A 24869-nucleotide genomic window follows, 5' to 3' on the forward strand; every position below is an offset into this window, starting at 1 on the left:
TGCTTACCCTGAAAGGTCTTCAACAAAGGACAAAATAATCAGCTTCTGGTTCTACTACAGGCAGGAAGAATTTAATTTTACCTGTTCACACAAAAACTCAACTATTTCTCATCCAACATCATGTAAATATATCCCAAGCTTAAAGACAAAGTCAGATTGCTAAATGTATTGAGTTTGCTAATACAGTACAAGAATTTGTTTTAACTTTATTTTCATGTACATTTTCAGAATATATAGAGTATAGAAAATGGTATATTTTAAAAGCATATAAGGTAGAAAAAAACCCTAAAATATGTTTGTCCTGCTTAAACTCTAGTTCAGACTGATTTGTTCACATGTGCAGAACATTCCCATCTCTTCTTTGTGGCATCATGCATGTGCTGGTGCTTGTACACAAGTGGAGGTGTTGTGCATCAGAGTATTTGTTGTGTGTGCGCTTTTCACTTTATTAAAGGGACAGAGCTTTTACTGTGGAATTAAACTGTGTTCATATATATCTACATCTTTATTTTAAATATTTGCTCTACAAATGACCTGAGCATTATCAAGGCAAGAAACTGAAACATCTCTGCAAAGAAAGAAAAACATCTCAGTGGCATAAAAGCTTAACTTAAAATTCTCCAGGACCGTCATCTAGATATTAGAGCTTTAATGTGTATTTGCTTAAAATTTTCCCTTATTGTTTCATGTTTTAATAAATGTAGCAAAATGCCTAGCTAACAGTCTATCTACTTTCATCCTTAAACATTTTAAGGATCTATTTATTGAAGACAAATTCTGCTTGCTAGCAAAAACTCAAGTTTTGAACCTGAAATGTATTCAGCAAATTATAAAAACACTTTTTTAAAAAGCAGGGTTATAATTCTTGAAATTCAGAGCACTCCCACTAAAACAAAAAAAACCTGACAAAATACTAGCATGGTGCTAGACTGGGGAGAATCTCTTTTCTTCAAACTGATGTGGGTTTTTAACTATTATTATTACTTTTACTGTGATGTCCTGCTTGCTCATCCTAATTTTTTAACAGTCTTATTGGAATTTCTTTGCTTCTGAAAGACAAGCACGTGCCAAAGCACTATAGGATGCTGAAGGAATGAAGATAGAACTGCATGACCTGTCACTCATGCTGGAGACAGTTCCTAAAAAGCTATGTACCTGAATTTTTACTTCGTGATAAATCAAGGATAAATCTGAAGAAATCAGATAAAATTTCATTATCTGGCATCTAATGTAGTAATTATTAACTTCAGTAGAGCTACACTGCCTTATGATACTGAACTTGCTCTCTTTTAAGTGTAATACCTCATTCAAAACCTATTTACATTTTAACTACCTTTGTATTGGGCCAGCTGTAGTGAATATGAAATAAATAAATAAATGGTTAGAGCTTTTCAAAAGTCAAATCTGTACTTAAGCGTCAAAGCTGTGACTAACCAGGACAGGCCACTTCATTCATTCTCCACACTGATCTCCAGAATCACCATCAGCCAAATCCAGTATTACACTGCTAAGCAGTTAAGCCTGGTATTAGAGCAAAGATTTAGCTCACAAAATTACTGAAAAATAAAAACCACCAAATCATTTTATCTTGAAACCTATCCTGGAATTCATAAGCATAGCAATTGCACTCTGATTTGGTTAGTAGCAGTGTTTAGTTCCAGTAAAATCCACAAAGGAATTTAAAATCAATTTTTTAAAGGCCAATTTCCCAATGGGCAGACCCAGGGAATGCTTTTGTACAGGACACATTAACCATGAAATCACTACGTGATAAAAGCCCAGTGTAATAAACATGTTGAGTTAGGCGGTAAAAACCTAAATTTGGCGTTGCTTGATCACTAGTCTGCTTAGAAATCTGCAGATGTAGGTCCAGTAATGCTTTTCTTTTTCCCTTTTCTCCCTCCCAGGAAGGCTGCCCAAGGCTAAGCTGAAGGGATCCAGGGCTGGGGTGGGAAGCTCCTCACTGTCCCAGCTGTGCTGGGCCCAGGCTGACAGGGAATTGGCTGATAAGTGCTCCCACCAAAGGCTCTGTGTGCTTAAATTAAATGTGAAAGACAATCAAGAGAAACATTTGCTGGAGTACAAAAAGGGCTTGTTTACTTTTGCAAAGCAAGTGGTTTTAATAAAATCTTGATGACACTTACTGCATGTTATAAAGAGCAGAACACTGGTCCTGAGCCAGGGCAGACGCTCTGAGTGCAGCTCTGGGCTTTGGAATTGTTTTAGAATTTGCTTTTTCACTGTCATCTGGGCCTCATTTTTTTACACACCCTTCTATTTAACATATTTCAAAGGGATATCTGGGCCAGGAATATAGTTAGTATATTGCTTACAAATTAATTTGTACGAGCTTTATTTGTAATCTACTAGAGGCCAGGAACAAACTGTTAATGTCTAATAAAGGAAAACCATTTCTGATGATGAAATATGTAAAAGAAACAACTTGGCTCTGTCTTGCTCTGACCCCTGACCTGGCGGTGCCAGGCATTTCATTTCACCTGCCTTCTTTTTTTTTTTTTTTATTCTGTTTGATATCAAGAACACAGTACATTTTTAGAGAAACAATACCTTTACTACAAAACCATGTAAATGATTATATACAAAATGGTTACTGGAATTTGGTTTTGTACTGCAGTGACAGAAATAACTAGGTGCTGACATTTATTTACGCTTCCTTAATACTAAGTACATCACTCCACTGATCAGGGTAAAGGCAAAGGCAATCCAGGCTAAGACAAAGGAATAGCCATATTGGCCTTTGGACACTTCCATTACATATCCATGGCTCTGGTGCAGTTCTTCATGCCTGTCTGTGTAAATGGAAGCTGCAATCATAACACACAGACCTGCAGGAGGAAGAAAACAATAAAGGTGAGCATCTTAAAACATTATCAGTACACAAATGTATTCAGTGTCTCTTCTGTTAGCTGTTTCCACCAATGTCCTTTCCTTGCAGATGCTCATTTTCCATCCTCAAACTAACCTGGAAGCATTTCAAGACATATTTTCAGTTTATTTGGCAGGCTTTGAATTTGAAGTGCTGCTGTGTATCTATGTCATTTGCAGTGAACAGAAAATGATTCTGAACATCTGGGTAGTTTTTAAGACTGACAAAAAAAAAGAAGTGAGTGCTTCCCTGTAACAATTAGAGAGTTATTTAGTGTGCTCAAGAAGTTCAGCATCTCAAATTCTTTCCCTTCAAAGTTTAAATCACTTTATCCTGAGCAGTGATAACATCCATGTTTTAACTGTCTATATATTACAGAATGGTACAGTTCCCTGTTTAAACAATTATGAAGGATAAGCTATGGCCTCAAGAGCACTACAGAGTTCTCATGCAGATTGTTCTTTTTGAAAAATTTCCTGCTTTCCTACATTCATGAAAATATCTTTAAAGTCGAAAGTGCAAAAAAATCACTCACATGACAGGAGCTGGATAACAGAGGTTAACACAAATCTTTCTCCTTGCTTTAGACGGAAGAGTTGAAGAATGAAAACCAGAAATGCCACACAGCAGAAAATTGTAGACAGAATCATGGCGGCCTGAACAGCCTGAATTGATTGATACTCTGCAAAAACAAAGCAGCCTTGATTAAAAATTGTTTCTCTCTTTGCCTTCTCCTGCAAAGAGAGAGGGGCAGAGCTGTGTTCTGTAAGCAGGAGCTCAGCAGATTCAGCAAAGCAGTTGTGTGTGCATTGCAGAGGCTGATTCTCCTCTGCTTCCTTGTTATTAATACAGCCAGCTTAGTATTAAAAAGCTTCTCATCAAACTGAGTGAAAAAACGAAGAGAATTCTGCCACACCCCACCCTCTGCTGCCATCCATGTCCTAGAAGCACAGTGAAACTGCCAGCTGTCCCAAACAGCTTCCAAATGCAGACCCCAGCCTCCCACCAGACCTGGAGACAGCTCTGCTCAGGAAGGTGCAACCAGACATGATATCCACCCTTGGCACTAGAGATTCCTCTCATACAGGTTTTTCATCCTGTCCATTACTTCCCTGTAACTGGGAGCTAAAGTAACCAATACCTTTTTAACCATGTGCAGCTGCTCTGTGTAAATCTGCAGCCACTGTAGCCAAGCTGGGCCCCTGTAAATTTCACAGCAGTTTCACCAGATCTGCTGAAGAACACAGACACAGGCATGGAGGGACACTCACCATTGAACTCATCAGTGATAGCCATACAGGTGCTCGTATTCGTGGTACACACTCTCCAGACATCTGTAGAAAAGTTATCTCCCACCCACCAGGCCTGCAAAATAAAAGTAAAGGGCTCTTACAGGGAGAAAAAACAAAAAAACCCATAAAACTCTTTTGTTGTCCAAGTGTTTACTGATTAGATACATCAGCTGTAACAATTTTCTGTTCATTTTTGATACTTAACGACTCAAATGAAATGTGAGATCTCACAGCATTTCAGAATAAAGGGTATATAAATATCCACATATCATTCTCATATTACACCTCTGTGAAGTAGGTAAGGGCATCTTAAACATCCCAAAGCACAAGGGATTTCCACTGTTTGGGCAGAAATTTTATACTGTCAGTGATTACTCACTCCTTGAGACACGTAGACAAGATGTGCTTTGTTCACCCAGACACTGTTTAGGATGCCCACCTCTCTGAAGGAACAGCATTTGCTAATTTGCAAGAAATAGCATCACCTGTGAAACAGAAGTCCTTTATAGATGTTCTGGTTCCTGCCACTGAAATGATTAATCTCAATGCAATGCAGCTGTGCTGAGGTACACTATGGCATCTGTCTGGTAATGGCTGACAAATTAACATTCTCCTGTGGTATTTCTATTTTGAGGTTTTAACATTCAAGGCAAAATGGTTCTGCAGCATCTGAGCAGATTTTTACAGTAGCCTGGAAAATGACAAGCGCTCCACAAGTGGCATTTCCTCAGGAAGCCCATTCCCATTCCAATAGCTACCCAGGCCTTTGTTTTGACTAGAGCTGCACAAAATGAGACTTTTAAATACGATTCCTGGTAGGATCTGCTGCTTAAATAGACATTCCAGAAGCCTCAGAGCTTACTGTGCAGCTTTGCAAACAATACTGCAGTTAAAACTATAATATATTATGGTAGTAGGCATATGGATAAACAGAACACTGTGTTTTAAGAAAAAGAATTGCTTTCTCAGAATGCCATTCATTTGGATTTTACAGTCCCAGTTCAATATGCTATTTTTCCACTCTGAGGTCTATATAATATATAGATACTTAATAAAAAATCTAATAGAAGATTGTTGTTCAGTTTAAGTTTTTAAATGTTCAAAGGTAACTAATGACACAGAGGAGAGTGCACAAGCTTTTATTTCTGCAATAATTTGGGCTGTGAGTAGCAGATTTGAAATAAGATTAGGAAAGCAAAGACAGCCCACTGTTTTTGCTTTCTAAATATTCAAAGGAGCAGGGTAAGACAACCTGCTCCAGTGCTCAAATAATGATCTACTTCCATGGAACAATCAACCAGCTGACTAAAATGTAACACCTGAGTTTGTAGACTTTTGCAATAAAAAGTTGTAGGTAACACAAAATTTTACTTGGAACATGGTCTTCACTAAACAGTATTTTCAGCAGCAGATTTTTTAATATCAAAAGCCTGCACATACATCAGACCTCAAAGACAGATTCCAGTGTACAAACTTCTGATCAGGACAGTGGGCTGTTTCGGAAAATGGAGAATTCCATTAAAAGCTAGATATAAATATTGGAGTGTAAATTCTTTTTGATCACAAAAATAAAATGGAAATTTGAAAACAATGCAACAGAAAATATTCTAAAGCTTTGTGCTGAAGCTACTTCAACTTAAAGAACACAGATACATTCATGGTGTCACTCATGATTTACCTGGGCATCTTGGAGAAACACTTGTGAGGCAAAGCACACCTTGACTGAAATTATCCCCACACATTAATCACCAGCTGTTTGACTTTAGGTACTTGACACAAAAGGAGAGTGGATTTTTTTCCCCCCCTCTCTGCTTCATGTCCAGCTGAATCAAATCCCAGGGCTCCACCCTGTAAATATCCTCCCAGGCCAAGTCTCTCCCAGGCAGAGACTGCTGCCTTAAGCCTACAACATGATGCCATGGACAGCCTTATCCACCAGCAACATGCATACCCAAGGCATTTTTGTTACAGAAAGGTCTTTGCTTCATTTCTTTGCTTCAATTTTTATGAAGCAAAGAAATCCCAGTGTGTTTGAGAGACAAAGAGAAGAAATGACACTTACATTGTCGATAGTTGAGATGAACAGCAATGCTGCTGAGGTTATGTGAAACACAATAATGAAGGCCAGGAGAATCAGCATCCTTGCTCTGGGGAGGCTTTAGGTTGAGACAAATCTGTTGAACATAAGAAAGTATATGAACAATCTTTAAGTTCTGCCAGTGGATCAACCTTCAATTCTGGTGCTGTTAGAGACCATGGCATCAGATGCAGCTGGAGTCCACAGCACATGTTCTATCTCTGCAGATACTTCACTGGCATCACAGTTGTAAATGAATCACAACTTGAAATGAAGCCAAAAGCTGCATTTTGCAACCTTCCAGCATGATGGCTGCAGTGAATAAACACACAAAGAAGTTTCATTCTGTGTGCAGGGATGGAAAACTCCTTCACATTAGCTTTTAGAGAAGTGCATTTCAAATTACAGCCTCATGTGCAGGGATGAAAATATTTCTACTGACTGCAGTAAGGTCTTGTTCCAACCATCCTTCCAAAGAAGGAAGAACCAGATTTCAAAAGGATGCTTGTAGAACAAAATGAAGTGCACCAAGAACTACCTCCTAGATTTAGTAACACCCATGTTGTACCTTTTGCCTCACATCCTTTGTTCACACAGTTATAAGTTTTATCCTTTGAATAATTACTAAGGACTACTATTTTCTTTAATGTATTGCTCCCACTGGTAGGGCTGAATAAACCCATTAGTTACATAAAAATCCAGTTAGCTATTTTATGTTCAGTCACTTAATACTCTCTGTAGGCTACCTATTACCTTTGTACCTTATTTAACCTGCCTATTGCAATGTCACCTCTCACATGAAAAAAAATATATACAAGAGAATCAGAAACTGTATTTAACTGGAATCCCCAGGAAATCTGTGGGCACATAACAAACAGATTAGGGAAAACTACTGCTACTAATACACAGAAAAATGCAAATGCTTGACAGATCTATTTCTTCTTGGCCAGAAATTCTTTCAAATTAATGTATGCTATAAGGAGTCTGCAGTGTTGCAGATCTTTACAGTTAAGGTGCACCACTCTGTACATCATCTGCATGTTATGACTCATCAGTACATTAATGCATATTTCTCCCTTTCCTTTGCTTTGGACACATTCCATGATGTCAAATGATGCCACTCACATCACACAGTAAATATCCAGAAGAAAGGGCAGTTAGGAATTTTAAGACTTCATTATTTCTTTCATGTCTAATCCCTTCTCTCCTACTGCCATTTACTGGAATCATGAACCATATGAATAATTGAACCAAAGAAAAGGACTACTCGGACAGCATTTTTAAAGCAGCTTCACTGGCACTCTCATCAGGGCAAATAATAACTACTCTGCAAAACTTTAACAGAAAGATAATTGACAGCATAATAACTGAGTGAATAGAGACCAGGAGTTCCAGAATAATCCTCTCCATCTCCACTGCAGTACAGAGTTATAACGAGCTCAAAGGCAAAAAGCATTGATGTGCTTTTTTGAAAAATAAGGGGACAGCCTTATATCCATATCTAATTACAATGACTGAATGGGAAAGCCAAGTCAAACCCTAAAATAGGAAAAGCAGCTACTCTAGTTTGTATTCCTTCCCATTTCCTCTCTGTTAAACTCTGCCTTCCCAGCACAACGAGGAACAGAAAGTGGGAATTGCCTCCAATGAGCTGATTCTACTGCATGACTCAAGGTCCTCTGAATCCAGTTCCACTTCTAGAAATGTCATTCATGGTTCTCTATCAAGCCTTGCTTGAATGAAAGGAAGAAGAAAGGAAAAGAAGATATTTTGTATAACCCCACATCAAAATATTTTCATTGTGATATATACCAGTCTTTGCACAGCACCCTCATGTCTTGTGGCTGGTTTTTTTCTGAGGTTCATTTCTTGCACAGATGGTATCTATACATTCAATATTGCAACAATCATCTGCCATATAAGGAGAGAGAACCAAATTGTACTCGGTATTATTTTAAGAATAACAATACAATTTCATCTTATTACATGAAGTAACATAAAGTAAGAGAGACCAAAAAATGTAACCTAATTACAACCAATCTTGCAAAAGCAAGACTTGCCAGCACAGAAGAACCCACTTTATCTTCAATCAAATGAATGGTTTTGTTTTACTGTTTCCAGCCATAAAGAGAAGTGTTTCAGACAGGATAGATAAACATGTATGGCTGGTGAGAAGACATTTTTTGTTTTACCCAAATAAAGCCAAGATTAAATGAAAGATATTTTTGTTTCACCACTACAAAAAAAAAAAAAAAAAAGGCAAAAAAAGACTGTAAGAAAGGTCTGATGGGTCTGACATTTCTTTTTTGAAGACCTTTCCTAACAACCATCTTTAGATTCCCCCTCCTACCTTGCTGGCAACTGCTCCCTTCACAAGCTGCTACAACTTCTGTGCACACAGTGCTAAACAATGACTAATGGAGACAGGAATTAAATACACTGGAGGAAAAGAAGGAGACAGACCATTTCCAAGTAATTAATACCAGGAAAAGACAACAAGAACTGGTTATCCAATCTGTCATGCCTGAGCAGGATCCCTGAAGTGCACAGACCTCAATCACTCCTACAAACTTTCCCTTCCCATGGAGACCCAGGAGTTTCTGTGGTTCACCCCAGCCTTCACAAAGAATAATGAAGGGAGGAGGTTTTCCACAGAAACTCTCTGTGATTTGTGGGCAGGAAGCAAAGAGCAGCTCCGCTCTTCCAAGATGCAGCCAGCAACCTTGCAGATGCTACTACAGAATCTGCATTCCTCTCTAGACAGAAATTCTGGATTTCATCTCTCAGAAAGATTTACTAGTCCTTCTCAACTCCACAAAATGCTGGAATTCAAACCTTACAGTGCAGACTCAAGATTCTTCCACTCCCTCAGCTCTTCCCTCTCCAATCCTCTGAGGACAGCCTGCCTGGGAACCTCTCCTAGCAGCAGGCAGCTCCTTTCCTCTCCCTATGAGCAAGGGAAGGACACAGCTACTGTTTGCATTAACGTTCAGAATTCTTATTTCACTAATGTTTTACTAACCAAACACTTTGGTAATATCCTATTCTGCACACTAGCTGTACTCCTTTTCTTATTTACTATGAACTGCTTCCTGGGCAGAGTGATTTTTCACCTTCTCTCATTTGCAGTTGAAACACACCATGCTCTCAGGTCAAGGTGTTCATGAATTTAAAGTATACTGCCTTTAGGCATGGATTAAGGCTGGGATGATGCAAGAGATACTGCCCATCATTCCCAAAAGTGGCTTGAATTCTTTTAATAGTTTTTACACACACACAAATATATGAGAAAAGCTTTTTGGACATACTACACTTACAATGACAGAGCCACCCTTCTCAGAAGTACATGATGAAAAGACTACAGGCAACAGTTACAAGTTGCAACAAGGAATATTCCAATTGTGAAAAAAGTATTAATTATATTCAATGAGCATGATTAAGTGCTGGAACAGGGCCCATGAGGCTGTGGGATCTCCATTCTTGGACATCTTCCTGGCTCAACTGAAGCAAGGCCCAGAACGTCCTGATCTAACCCCCTGCTTGGAGCCAGAGCCTGCACCAGAGACCTCCAGAGGCTCCTTCCAGCTCAGCTATCCTGTCAATCTGTAGCTATTTCAGGAACCTCCCTGTACTAACCTCAGCAAAGCTCTGACAAAAGAGAACATAATATTTGACTTAGCTCATCACATGTGCCATTAAAAACAGATTTGGGGGTTACAGTTAGGATGACATTCGATGTCAACATGAATTCCTTCAATTGCAAGGCTGAGCATTAATACCACTTCATAAGGTATGGTGTAAGGCAGAAGTGGACAGATACTGCTGAGCTGCAAGTGCAGACTGCCACTGGATCTAGAAAGAGTAAGTTACAGGAATCCCGCTGAACACATCCAGATTTGCTGTGGTAATAAAGTTTCCCACAAATGCTGTTAAGTTCCAGGATACTTACACAAAACACATCGAAAACAGAAGGCCAGTTAGAGCAACAACACTTTTTTTTTTTCAATTAGTGCAGAAGTAATGCTCCAGCGCTACTCCACTTTACATGGAGAGGATAAATGCAGCAGCCACACTTCTCTTGAATCTCTTCAGCAATGCAGACTTTTGCAAGCAGTAGTTTGCACTTGCCATGGGAGAGAGCCTGATGAGCTTTAGAAGAAGTGGCCAAGGGCCTCTGCTATAATCTCCTGGACATGCTGAGACAAGTATGTTTATACAGGATAAAACACTACAACCATCACAGAATTGCACAGTTAAGTAAGGTATCTAGGCCAGGGTTTCCAACATTTCTGAACTGTAGAGTTTCAAAACTGGGTTGTCTCCCTATGTCATATCACACACAAAAACACATCCCCTGCAGAAAAGCCTCAGTTTATCTCCAGGATAAAATTTATCTTTCATGTCCATCAGTATAAAGAAACATTACTATTTAAGTTTTTTAGTACAGCAAGCAAGCAAAAATGAAAATAGTCTTTGACAGTTCTTAACAGAAGTTTTATCACTACTTTCCAACCCAGATGTCATCTCCACAACAAACGCTTTCCTTTCCTCCCATGCAGTTCAACTCTGCTGCCAGGCTGTTTCTCATGTTTGTGCATACTCAATTTTTGCAACCAGCAATACATAGTGCAGTGTGTTTATCCTGGCTGAAGCTTACCCTCCAACACTGGCTGCTGCCCTCACTCCCTAAGATCAAGTCAGGGGTTTTTATCATCTTCATCTGAGCATATGTCTGAGAAATCTTCCACACAGACAATCCTGGTTCATACCCTTAGAAACACGGTGAAATCTCTGCAGAACAGCTCCTGCTCTGCACAGACCGAGGCTGGGGGTGTGCAGACTCTCAACACCCACATTTAGAGTGCTGAAAAGACACACCCAAAACGAGGGGCAGAGGAGCCTGCTAAACAAGTTACCATACCTGCAGCTCTCTGCACTGAGATGTTTCATTGCAACAAGAACAGCAGGTCTTTGGGCCGTCAATAAGCATTCAGTTCAGTTGAACTTTCTTGAGGTCATTGGTATAAAACTGAATCAAAGCAAACCTTAATTATCAATTCTTCTGCCCCTCAGTGCTATAATTAAGTCTGAAAATGTGAATTTAGAAGAAGAAGTCTGTATACTTGTAGCATTAGAAATCTGTCATCTTGTGATGCATCATAAGTTGTTTGGATTTACGTGTTTTTGCTCAGAGTTCATGTGCCACATCTCATGGTGTCTCATGACACGAAGCTGGCTCACATTCTGCCTGTACCATTGTCTCTAAACTTGCACAAAATTCCCTGGTTTGTGAAAAACAGATTAATACTGTAAACTTTATTTTTTTCTTTTTCTTTTATCAAATATGAAGGGTTCTTTTTTTCTTGTGTGAGTCTCAGAACTGGAACCAAAATTGAAGTTCAGACAGCAGAGTTTCTCCCAAGCCAGCAAGAGCTTTGAGATTTCAACAATCCTCTAATGCCTAAATATCAAACAACATAAAGGACGAGAAAATCAGGAAATGTAATACCAAGAGAATAATTACACCAGTTGAAACAACTTACTCCCATTTCTTTATTTCTTCTGAGACAGTTGGGAACACCAACACTCTTCAAGTGTACATTCAAATTGTGACCTGTTTTCATGCCCAGGTGTTACCCAGCTAAGAGTCAATACAGAAACTGAATGTCCTCCTTCAACCAGTCTCTGCAGCCAGCATGGAGACCTGCAAGAAGAACTGGATGGCTCTGAGTACACCTCTGCAATACTGAATGGGGACCCAGGAGGGAAATGCAAAGTACGAGTAACAGTCTACACAGCACATGGGCTCCCACCCAATTTCTTCCTGGCCTAAAGCTAAGCATGAAGAACAAGGTGTGTTCTACATGAAATAACAATCCCTGCTTGATGCTGGCTTTGGAATCAAGAGGGCTACATGTCCTGTGAGCCCCTAGATGGCACAGAGACCATCAGCTCTTTTTGTTTGCTTAATTGAGAACACACTGACACAGCTCTTTGTGCTACCTATTTTATGTGGAAGGAAGAGAGCTTTTCACTTACACTTCCACCTGCTTTTCTAAGTCTTTCCTCACAAAGCAAGGAAATCAGAAGGAAATGAATCAAAGCTCCCTGCACCCAACCACTGTATAAAGGCAAAAAAAAAAAAATCTATACAGCAAAAAATGAATCTACTCTCTTTTCTAAAGCACCATTTGAATGACAACATGTCATTCCAATAATGTATGGGTTTTTTAACACAATGGCAAAATAAAGTAGGGTCATCCTATCAGTTCTAGATTTATTGGTGCCTTTGCACCAGGCTGTGTTAAGATCCAGCAACCTCCAGCACAATCACAGGAATCAGCTTGTTGTGTTTTGATAGTGAAATACATGGGCTTGGAGAGAAACTCACAAGACATAGTATGACCTAGTTTTTTTCAGTTTTCTTTCAGAAAATTGTGCCTTGCAACCAAAGCCCTGAGGTCTGCTCTTTGTGTGCACCACAACTAATACAAATGTACACCTATAGCTTAATAAAAGCTTTTGCTTTTACCATGTTTGTATGTCTGTCCATCCTGCTGGTACTGGTGGGACTGACAGAGCAACAGCAGACTTAGAGCAAACACACTCATATGCCTGGCCTCCCTATCACCTGTGTGCGAGGGGATGCTCAAGCACCCTTTCAGCTCTTCCTCAAGTAACTTCATAAACACTAAATCTGGTCTCCTCTTCAGAAACCCCACCTAGTTCCCAAAAATGAAAGAGATGGTGATTACAGGCAGGTCTGGCAGATCATCTGCAGCCTTCCTCCCTTCTCACCCTGTCCTCCTCATTAGATCTATGCTACCAAGCCAGAACTCCAAAGTCTAGCTGTTCCATACATTTCCAAACAAAACCAAGAAGCAAATTGCAGCAAAAATGCAACATGCTAGATTTGAGCATGGAGACCAAAAGAAGCAGATGTTTCTAATTTCTTAGGAATGCTTTTAATAAAATTTTGACCTAGGGATGCCAGCATTGCTGCCACTTCTGTAATTCTGTCAGTCATTTATTTGCCAACAAGTTTGGACTGGGTTTAGACTTGCCCTACCACTCCTTTCACTATGGCCCTGCTGTGTGCACTGCAGATGAAAGTCACTCTGCCATGAAGCCTTTGTGGGCAGACTCAGCAGAAGAAAACCAGTTATGGGAACACAGGGACACAATGCCCTGTTGTGGGGTGGGGAAGTGTCACTTGCCAGGAAAATGAGCCTTGTGACAGCTTACCTGAAAATCCTAAAAAATAGACTGAAGCTTAAAAATTCCAAGATAGATGTATTCAAATACTCCAGCAAAATCTGGAAGAGATGTTACTAGCCACTCTATGCTGAGAAGACAGTTTAGCAGGTACAGAAGTCAGCTGCCTACACAGACAGACATATTTGAATAAAAGTCTTTAAGACTTCATCTTCTCAAAACTGCTTTTTAGAGGGTTTTGTATGGTCAGCAGAAACAGAATGTTTTTCCTCCTCCAGCAGCACAAATCACACCATCCTCAAAAGTAAATCTTTTACACATTCTTCTGTTTCCTTAAAGCACTTTTCGTTGTAACTGTACTTTTATACTAGATAATAATAGTCTCATGCTTAAGATGTTCTATATCTGCATTTAATCCCAACTCAACCCACAGTGGTGTGAGGTAGGCTGACATATTACTAAATAATACCTGAAAAGGTTGCAATTAATCTCTGATTCCCATCATAGTCATCCATTCTTCCACCTTCAGTTTATGCTGAGCATCATATGCCTTTGGCAAATGCTAACAAAACAGTCTTTAATCAAAGACACCCCATGGTTCAAGGGATTTCTCAAAGGGCACATATTGTTTGAGAAAACCCAGCAGTAATTTGAAAGAACTAACTGCTTGTGTACTGCAGTTTCTGGATTCTTACAAAACATAAAAGTATTCTGTCAGCTTTCACAAAGGCATGTGCAAAAGGTGTTATAAAATGTTGTAACTTAAGTATGCATGGGTAGAGCTTAACTGTATTCTTAGAAAATTAAAGAAAGCACGCATCATTTCAGGTGTTCAATGCATGCTCTCTCTTCAGCTAGTTTACTTGTGCACCAGATAACACTTCAATGTAAACAAAGCTGTGGTGTACATTAAAACCTTCTTAACAATCAAGCTGGTCAAAAAGCACTTAAAGCATTTTTTTTCTTAAGCTTAACAAGACAAGAACCTCTCATTCTCACCTGCTCATTTTCAAAGATCAAGACAGACTGGGGATATACTTGCTCGCAGGTAAAGGCAAACACATGGAAGGAAAAAGAACTGTGTAACTTAGAGATGAAAATATATGGCTATAAATCAGATGTGAGCACATTTAGGATATAAATTACAACTCTTAGAGCTGTCACATTCTGGAACAGTCTTAAAATCCCCACAGCATAGGAAAAAGAGAGCTCCACAAAAGGATTTCTGTGATAAAGGGACTGTGCTAGCAGGGCGACTGACCCACTGTCCTGAGAGAATCCTGCAGCTCTACTCTCTTGCGAAGCTTCTCAAAAGCTTCACTGAGGTCTCTGTGCATTTCACAACAGGCTTTTAGCATGATACCCATGCCCTTGGCACTGGGCTGAACTCCCTGCCGGGCTCCAGGGGCTGCTGGCAGCGCTGGCAGCAGTGCAGGCTGTTGGGCAGTGCAGTGACACCATGCTGACCGTGACACAGCCAGCTCAGAGGCACCTTCTGTTTCTCAGGTGGGCAGCAGAGCTTCCAATAGTGAGCACGGCCTGTACCCCTTGTCTGAGGGTGACTTAAGGGCCCCCACTGCCTGCCACCCCCCCAGGGCAAGGGTCAGCAAGCACAGAGCCCTTTGCAGCCCGCTGGCACAGCCCTGCCTCTGGCTCCATGGAGCTGGGACAATGACACGGGGCTGTTCCAGTAAGCTATTCAAGCTATGGGAACCCTCCCGGGAACCTGCTCCTGAAACAAACAGCTGAGCTGAGGTGTGGCCTGGCCTCACCCCTGCTCAATCACTGTGAACACATTTCAGTGTCGAGGGTGTCTCTGTTCAGTACCTTGGCAGGGCAGGGAGGGACAGACCAAGTAAAATACCAGACCTTTATATCAGGTTGACAGATAAAATGTGTCCTCAGTCAATGAAAAGGAAAATTTAAAAAAAAAAAGCACACCTGCAGCATTGACTAGAAATTAACACAGTTCTGAGTGAACCTCAGACCTTGGGCTCTACTGAGTACAGACTGCTGCTTATCCAGAGATTATTCCAGATACAACAGAACAGCTCGAGTGATTTATGATGTTCCACCTAATTAACCAACAAACAAAGGCAGAAAAGGTCTGTCTTTCCAGATTGAAAGCAATGCATTTAATTCTGTAGAAATAAAAGCTGATATTGTTTTAACTTTGGCAGATGCTCTGTGGAAATTGCTTGCAATTAAATGTGTTGCATTCACTGTTGTAAACTTTTCAAACTGCTTGTTTTGATTTGGCTTTGACTAGCTCTGCGTTGAGAAATTTTGGTTTTAGTTATTTCAGAGTTTACACATCATCTATCAAGAGTGTGAAAACACATTTCTATTGGTGGTACAACAGTTGATTATAAAACAAAAAGCTTAAACTCTCCACAACTACTACTTTGTTTGACAGCAACACTGTAGCACAGGATTACACTGAATACTCTGCCCACCTCCAGAATGCAATTTTTACACCATAATTTGTAATCAGTGCAGTTAAAGTTGCCACGTGGACTCTACAAATCCAGGCAGAAGGATTCCCGTACCTTGTTTGAGCACACTCAGTGCACAGCTCTTCTACACTGGCTGCTCTGTGGGAACAGCTCAGTTCCCTCAGCCCCTGGGTCACTTTGCTCTACCCTGCACCTGCACCTTGACTGGGCTGGACAGTGCCTGGGTCACTGCCCAGCCACAGTGCCAGGTAAGTGTACAGCAAGCACCCTGACAGATGGGCAGGCTCAGCCAGACCCCTTCAGTTGTTCACAGACTGTTCTGCAGGCTCTTGGGTTTGTTTCTGCCTTAGAACTAAACAGTGGGTTTGTTCTTCAGGGGACTGAGCACGGTAAGCCCTGGAGAACAGGTGAGTGTGCAGAGCCCACCTGGCAGCACATGCACCTCAGCAGAGAGATCCAGGGCCTTTGGAAGGCCTCCTTCTGTCTGGAAGAAGGCCAGAATTTGGATCTATTTCAGGACACTGAACACCTGCATTAGACAGCTGAGGGAGTGTTCCTACTGCCCACCTTGGCTGTTTGTGGCCCATGCAATTCCAAACATAGCACAGTGCTTAAGAATCAGTGAAGCAAATCATAAATACATATCCTATAGCCATCTCTAAGGGGTATTTGAGTCAGTTCACTTTCTGCTCCACCTACAGACTCCTGTGAAGATCTCTACACAGCCAGAGGGTTGTATTTTAAGGTCACACCCAAATTATGAGGCTTCACCTGGCATGCACATACCATCATTAAACCTGCCCATGAAACTTCACCAGCAAAATAAAAAAGTGTAATTACATTTTCCCCATTCAATGCAGATATAATAATTCCTTTGATGGATAAATTCAGACCATCAGGCTTTTTCTTGAGTCTCACCCAGCAAGATGTATTTTCTAATAATTATGATGCTTATCTTCCTAATGGAGTCATAAGCATCACCTGACATTTTGAGATATATTTTTAAAAATTATATACTCTCTAAAACAGTAAAGTTTTTAACAAAAAAACAGCAAAAACTGAAATTCCACTGCAAAGACCATGGTCTGCTTTGAGCATCCAAAAAACAAGCAAACCCTAACAAACACTGAACAGCTCCATGAATGGAATTCCTCAGCGCTGTGCTTATGTTCCCCCTGCATTCCCTCTGAGACCAATGTGATTTCAATAAAAGCTGTGCATTCCTTTCTACTTTCAAATTTGGCTGTGCTGAAGTTTCACATGGATTTTACATAAAGTGTTTGTTTCACTTCAGAGTAAATCTCTTTCTTATTAGTTCCTGTATAACACAGTGCCTCATTCTGCTGGGTCTTCTTCCAACAGGAACATGGAGGAGGACCTGGAAAGTACATCTGCCAGCTAGCAGTATAAAAGACATTGTCCCCAGAGACCTACTTATCTCTTTAATTAAACACATTCTTGTCCTGATTTATGTGGGGATGTCATGTCTTACATGATGCTCAAGACGCAAATCGAATGTGAAGTGCCAGTGGAAAATCAAAATATATTCAAGTGAAAAGGGAAGAGTCTCCTTGTGCTGCCACTGATGTCATTTCTAAATGACAGGGAAACTGCATTATGAAAGGAGACAGCCTACACCTAATATACTTAGCAAAAGCAGAGGAAGGTCTTGTTTCTCTAAATACCCATATGGGACTCATCAGTACAACATTCTTCTAATCACTGAAGAAACATCAAACTTGAGTTGGGAAACGACCTTGAGACAAACAAGACAACAAAATAAAACCCATAATAACAGAAGTAAAAGACACAAGGCAACTGTGAGGCAGGAGATAAATCAAGACGGGTCAAGTGCATGAACTGAAACTGGGTGTAAGATAGAGATGTTCATTTCTTCTAAACAATTTTGGCCAGCAACAGTAACTCTAGCATCTATGACCTGAGACAGAATCTTTGTCTAAGATCATAATGTTTCAGCATCCTTCAGTCTTGACCTGCTCAGTCTGTTGAACAACTTCCTTTATTAACAAGGTTTTAAATCTGTGTAACCAAATAAAACTAACTGTTTTTCCTCACTGGCAAAGCAACAGCATAATCAAGACTGTTTGTATGTTTATGTCAGAAGTCTTTCCAGACCACAAACAAAGAATACAACACCAGTAGTGTCTTGTCTACTGACTGGATGTTGTTTTTATTTGAAATTATATTAACACACCATTTTCCTTCCCAAATGAGCATACTAACAAGAAACTGATCACCATGAAGAGTCTTCATGGTATTGCTGCATTTCAGCTCCTGTTAATGTTGATGGCTATTGGCAGAGCAATTCCTGGATTCCTGGCTGGGCAGACAGCTACCTGGTAACATCCCCATCAGCCATGCAGCTGGCATGATACAATCTGTACACATCTTTATTCAGCGTGGAGGATGAATCTTCCCTCAGGTATCCCAACAGTCTATTTCCTAACTCAACTCTACAAGTTCACAAGGAGGTTCAGAGAACAGCAAGAGTTCCTTCTTTCAATGTCTTTGAAGGAAAGGTGAAGTCCTTAAATCTTATGCTGAATAAAGTCACACCAGCTTCTGGCGGCCATGTTTACCATATACCTTTGTTTCCACTCCCACTTTGATTTCACCAGTTATGGCAAGTACCTGTACCCCAGCTGCATTACTTAGGATGGCATTTGTCACACACTCTCTTACAAAAATCTTGCTGGACTGTGCAGCAAACTGCAATTCCCGTTTCTCCCCCCAGCGAAACTCATGCCCAATAGTCCCCTACCATATGTGTGGAAGCCTGCCCACACCTGCAGCCACCTGGCACTTCAGTCCCAGCAGCCCAGCCTCACAGCTCTTTCCTGAACTAAATGGACAGCAAAGTCTTCAACATCTGAGAAGGGGTCTGGATGAAGGAGTCACTATAGACTATTTTTATTTGACAGAAAAAACATCTGCTCAGGCAGGCAAGAAGGCTTATTTTATATAGCTAACACACCAACACTGTATATACAGCATCTGCAAGTAAATGAAGGAAAAGAGCTAAATTTTGTTTTTCTGATGATGAGCCAACCACAGCTGTTTACTTCCAAAGTTCCTAAAGAAAACGCAAGAAAAATTCAGTGTGGATTTCACAGCTATTTAGTGGGTTTCTTCACAGCCCTGTATCAAGTCAGAGGATACTACTAAGATGCTCTACAGCAATAATTACTGATCATTTACATACTATTCCCAATTGCTGGGGGGGGGGGGAGGGAAGACCTTCCTCCACCATGTGAACAAAGTATTCCTGCCAATAAATTAAAAGAGAGGCTGAACTGCAGGTCTCTTGATGGAAGCATTCTGTGGGTAAGAACAAGTCGTCGATAAACCTGCTGAGGAACAGATAGCAGTGTACTGTTCTTCCTAGAAATGTCCAAACAAGGAGCTGACCTCTCAAATTCAATACTCAATATTGCAGACAACCCATGATACCGAGAGCTGCCTGTCCAGTATCTGGCACACAACATTCCCGATATAAGTGGGGCATTACCTATACATAAAAACCACCCGTGAGTGAAACTGCAGTTTGACTCAAGCAGAAAAACGTTTAATGCTGGCCAAAACTTCATAAACCGAAATCTGCACTGAATTACATCTAAGTGTATTTTCCTTCCACTGTCGGGAGGGGAGCTGCCAAGAGCTGCTACAGCGTTACTGTAACACACGCGAACTCCACTGAGAGTTCATTACAGAAAAGAACAGAAAGAAACTATCCCGTGAAGAACGCGAACTTTCTTCAGACTTGGCCCAGCCTGAACTCACTGGCTAGGAGCCCCTCGGCCCGCCCCATCCCGCTCCCGGACGCCCGGAGCGAAGGAGCGGGGCCGGGGCTCGACGGGACCGGGACCGGGACCGGGACCGCTGTCTCCGGCCGGCCCAACCGCAGCCACCAAATGAAATGTGCTTCGTAGTAAACAAATACGTGCTTTTAATTTTTCCCCATTTCTGACGGGTTTCTTCCTCCCCTAGCCGGCGAAGCCGCCCGCTCCCCCCGCCGCCGCCGCCGCCCCTCTCCCCCCGCGCCCCCCCGCCCGGCCGAGGCTACTCACGGGCGCGGGCCGGCGGGCAGCTCTCCGGGGCTGCGACCGTCTGGCGGCGGCGGCGGTGCCTCCGCCCGCCCTCCTGCGGGAATGATGTCAACGGCGGCTGGGTGTGGAACCAGAAGGACTTTCAAAAGTGCCCCCCGGCCGCGGGCGGCGGGAGAGGGGTGTGAGCGTGTGTGTGTCTGCGAGAGTGTGCGGGCGCTGAGGGAGGGACGCACGGACGGACGGGGCGCGCACAGGAGAAACTTTCCCCGCCCGTTCCCACTCGGGCGGGCATCCAGGCGCGCCGCCGCCCGGCCCTCCCCGGGGGCGCTCAGCCCGCCGTCCCCCGCGGCCGGGGCCGGTCCCCGCAGCGCTGCCCCCGCCGGCCCCCGGACAGGGCGGGCCCAGCCCACGTACGGGATGCCAGCGGCTGGGCGCTCGGCCCGCTCCCCGGGCGGCCCCCGCCTTCCGTCTGGGCTGAGCCTCCCGGAGTAGTGACCGCTCCGCACCGGGTGCGGGAGGCGGCGGGACCCTCTTCCACAGAGCCGCGCAGAACGAGGGGCGGCCGCGCCGCCCGTCACCGCGGGCAAGGACGGACGGCTGCTACCCGAGGGCGAGGGCTTTTCCCGGGAGGGACAGGGTGAGGCCCCGGGCGGAGCTCTCTCACGGGAGCCATAGCGGGGGAAAGCAACCGCGATTCCCAAAGTGGCCGGGGGCAGCTGCGGCCGCCGCGCCCACCCGGGGAGGGGGCCGGGAAGGCGCCATTTCCAGCCGGCCGTGCTTGAGCCGCTCCCGCCCCTCAGCGGCGGGCCCAGGGCGGGCCGAGCCACTGCAAGCGGGGCCGGCCGCCGGCGGCGCCGCTGAGGGACGGGCCTGGGGCCGCCCCGGGCGGCAGCGAGTGCCATGTTGGGGCAGAGCTGCCCTGGCCGCGAGCCCGGCGTGCCAGGCTCGGCTCGCTGCTGCCGGGGCTTGTTCGTCACGGAGAAAAACGTGTGTGTGGAGAGCTGAGGAAAGGGGCGTTCGTGAAGCCGTCCCCGGGCAGCACAGGTGAGAGCGGGGTCACTGCCCGCGCCTCACGCCCGCCGCTCTCCTCAAGGGCTCACCAGCCACCATCGCCAGTGGCAAACATCAGTCATCAGCCGTGCCCGTTTCCCACTTGGCTTTCACGTAGCCTTCGTCAGCGGAGCGATGGTATTTACCGTGACTCAAGCAGGCTGAAGACCGCAATTCGGCTTTTTGGCTGCCTTGCGTGTTTTGGTGTGGGTACAGCGTCTTTGTTTGCTCGGATGGCTAAAAGGTCTCCCCTGCCCTTACCACTGTGTGATGTTGGCGAGGAAATCTGGCTGTTCCCGTGTGATTACCAAACTGTCTGCTTTACATTGTTTTCTTTTGTGTCTTGCCCTCTGTTACAGTTCTGCACAAGTTGCTGTCAACGTTTGTTTTGGATGTTACCTAAAAATCCATCAGACCATGACTCTTTCGGTTCAGACTGTACGTGCAAGTTTACGAGCAGTGTTTCCCAATCCCAGAGATTACCTGTTCTGTTAGAACTGTAGTGAATTCCAGCAACTCCATCCCTATTCCTAGAGTCTTTACACAGATAGCAGCTATTATGCTGAGCAAAAACACTGTGTTGGTCACTACTCAAAAATTAGCAGCATGGCCCTACTTCATTAGACCTTCATTTTTTCTGAAGTGCAGCATTAGTGCCCTTGTACAGCTGTTAGGAATCTCACATCTTGCTAAAAAGCAGAATTACAGGAACACTATGAAAGAGTTGCTTTGTCAATCTAAGAACCACCAAACACTGCAAGCAATTCAACTGGGTTGGATGGCATTTGGTGGCATTCTAATCTCTTATGGTGGCTTTTGCACTCTGATATTAGCTTCAGCTCTGTTGTAACTGCCAAACACATCTTGGGTTCACAATCACTTCAGGATCATACACAAGAATATCCAGTGCCATAAACAGTCCCCAGTGTTCACTACAATTTACATTTCTCTATGCTCATGTATTCCAAGTTTCTGGATAGAAAAGCCTGGCACTTAAAGTAGTGGCTGCTTCTTCATTTGTACAACACCTGGTTTCTGGTAAGTGCCTTGAGGTTAGACTGGAGTGGGAATTCAAAGTGGCTCTCAGGGGAGATGTTCATAGCTGTGGGGCTGAAGGAGCAAAAATGAGAAACTTAGGAGTATCAAGTTCAGGAGACAACCCTGCTTGTCAATTCCCAGGGATTTCAGGAAAGTGGTACCTGACACTGAGCCAAGGCATGACAGCCTGACTTCCACTGAGCTGAAGTATTAGTGCTGAAGTCACTAAAACATTCCTCTCACACAGAGATAAGTTTACAAGTGGAATATGACAACAGAACACTTGATTTTTAAACCAAAGGTGTTGCTTACAACTCAAGGTACTAGAAGGAGGTTAACTGTGCTTCATCATGCACTGCATTTGAGGTGCTGCTTGCTAATTAGTGAAGAATATTGTCCCTATAAGAAAACATTTACTGTTAAAAATTTGGGTCTCCTTTCTTCTCCCTCAATGCCTCATACATGCATTTTTAATTGTTGAATAGCTGTTATCCATATTTTATCTTAGCTAGAAGCTGAATAAATGCTTTTAAAGCAATATTAACATACTGCCAGATGACTACAGGCTTTTCCTGGAAACAGATTCTCCAGGTTTTGCTTTTCAGGCTGGCGTTGCACTTTTGTGCTTTGAGTGATTGTTTTTTGGTTTTTTGGTTGTTTTTTTTTTTTTATTGCTCATGCAGTGCTAAGTATCTGAAAGAGGTATTGACCTTTTTCCTGCCTTTCCTTTCCCTAATTTGCAGGAGGGATGATGATGGGAAGGAAAACTTGTTACATCCAAGTACCCCCTGCTACTTTGCTAAGCTGACAGCGAAGCTGTTTGAAAGCAAAATCACTGACAACAGAATTCCTGGTGTGGAAAAAAGACAAGCCATGCCCTTCCATGCCAGTTCTTCCTGCTTGTCTTGCCGTGTCCTAGACAATATCTTTGAAAGTAGCCAGAATTCATAAATGAACAGAGGTATCTCTCCCACTTCCCACTACCAGCTGCCATGCAGTGAACACAATTTACCTCTGTATTTGAGATAAGCCTTTTTTTCCGATAGTTAAAATTCCCTTTCACTCATGAGGAGTTTTCAGAGCAAAGTCTGAAAGTGCAGACTGAGTAGTTATCATGACCAGGAGAGGCTGTATAATGGAGCTACAGGCTCAAATATTGATCTTACTGGCACAGTGTGCATTGGATAGGGAAAGCTCCATGTGAAACCTTGATTTACAGACAATTTGCAAATATGTAAATGAACCAGCAATAGAAGTGTTGATCTCATTAATTTGTAATATAACAAGTGGAATATTAAGTTGGGAGTTTTTTACTCACAGTGATTATGTAGCTACAGTTTATGCTTTATCATGTGTCTGTCAAGATGATGAGCAAGTTCAGTATTTTTGTAGCTAGCAGGGATCAGGGCATGCTCTGTGCAATAAGAGGCTGTAAGTAAAACCAGACTAACAAGATCTTTGGATCTATCTGAACAGGAATACAAGTGAACCTGGAAGAAAAGAATCTCATGATTGCCACTGACTCCAAGCAAGAGAAGCCTTCAGACTAAGGGAGCTGCTGATCAGTAGGGTAATTGTGTAATTACTTGTCCAACTGCTAAATGGCTTCTGATATAAATATCTCTGCCTAGACAGGCTGTAATCTGACTTCTCCCAAAATGGAAATACTATCCCAAAACTCCTAACAAGAGGAATATATGGCACCATCCTCTATAGGCATTCTTGTAACACCAATCCGTTAGTTTGTCACAGTGAAAAGCAGTGTACCAATGAAAGACTTCTAGCACAGTAACAAAACTGACACTGTATTTTTTTTCAATAATCTGTGCAAGAATCCTGCATATTGTTGATTCAGAGTATGCAACACTACTAGACCCTTTCTGTGCTTACTTTTCAAAAAGAAGTTACATTTACTGCCAAGCCAACATAAGTAATACTAATGAGCTGGTGCTGATTGGGAAGTGGTTTCATCAATGAAACTGAGTTCAAATGTAGGCTTGTATGGCAGTGCTGCCATGTCTATAATTGAATAAATAGGAAGTGTGCTGTAGGACAGTTTTACCATTGGATAGTCTAATGAGGAGCAGGATGGAGAAAACAATGAGAAAGAAAAGAGTGACATGGACTTTTCCTGTTTCATGGCTCTTTTAAAGTCCATCCAAAGGAGCTGCTATGCCATAAATTCATTAGTCCCCTAAAAACCATTGAGCCATAGAAAGGTTCTCACACCTTTGTCCCACTTTTCCTTTCCCTCTGCAGGGATCAGAGGGTTCTTTGCTTTCATCCCTAAGAGCCCTGGTATGCTTGTAGAAAGAGTCTCAGACCTGTACAAACCTTAGTGTATCCTTGGTAAAGAACCTGACTCAAATACCCCTTCCCACTCCAGCCTTGGGAATGTTTCCTCCTCCCCCTCAAAGAAACATTGGGAGATTAAGCATGAGCAGCAGCTTCCCAACAATTCTTAACTCCTTAAGACCTGAAGTCCTTGTTCAGGCTTGCTGAGTCTAGAACAAGGAGCTTGGAAGGAGTTCTGACAAACTTACGAAATCCTGAGGGATCAGAAGACATTTCCTTTTTCTCCTTCCCTGCTTCCATCAGTTATTGTTCTTCACTGCCTCTTGCACAAGTCCAAAAATATCCTGAAAATTAATGTCTTTCATTGGCTGCAGTTAAGCTGTGCCAAAACAAGACTTAGGCATGAACAGCACAGATTTCCAGGGAGCTAGTTCCATGGTTTATAGAGAAAATAAATATATGAGATATTAATTGAAATGTTTATTTACCTGG

The 24869-nt window shown here is 42.5% G+C and overlaps 1 protein-coding gene across 1 annotated transcript; it reads right to left on the reverse strand.

The window, feature by feature from the left end:
- Window positions 1-43: 43 nt before the first annotated feature.
- On the reverse strand, window positions 44-20156 carry EMP2 (epithelial membrane protein 2). Its single transcript, XM_059861864.1, has 5 exons — window positions 20016-20156; window positions 6242-6353; window positions 4159-4252; window positions 3423-3569; window positions 44-2846 (listed from the first exon to the last, which is right to left on the reverse strand). The coding sequence occupies exons 2-5, from the start codon at window positions 6317-6319 to the stop codon at window positions 2662-2664; spliced, it is 504 nt and encodes a 167-aa protein (XP_059717847.1). The 5' UTR covers window positions 6320-6353; window positions 20016-20156; the 3' UTR covers window positions 44-2661.
- Window positions 20157-24869: the final 4713 nt, after the last annotated feature.

Source organism: Haemorhous mexicanus, chromosome 17 (genome assembly GCF_027477595.1).
Source record: "Haemorhous mexicanus isolate bHaeMex1 chromosome 17, bHaeMex1.pri, whole genome shotgun sequence".
Classification (NCBI taxonomy): domain Eukaryota; kingdom Metazoa; phylum Chordata; class Aves; order Passeriformes; family Fringillidae; genus Haemorhous; species Haemorhous mexicanus.

Excerpts from the sequence above, each read along its gene's own strand:
- EMP2 (XM_059861864.1), bottom strand. The coding sequence starts at position 6,319 with ATGCTGATTCTCCTGGCCTTCATTATTGTGTTTCACATAACCTCAGCA. Across the intron at positions 4,253-6,241 it reads TCATCTCAACTATCGACAAT|GCCTGGTGGGTGGGAGATAA; the intron begins GTAAGTGTCATT and ends TTTATTTTGCAG. Across the intron at positions 2,847-3,422 it reads TGTTATCCAGCTCCTGTCAT|GTCTGTGTGTTATGATTGCA; the intron begins GTGAGTGATTTT and ends TTCCTCCTGCAG.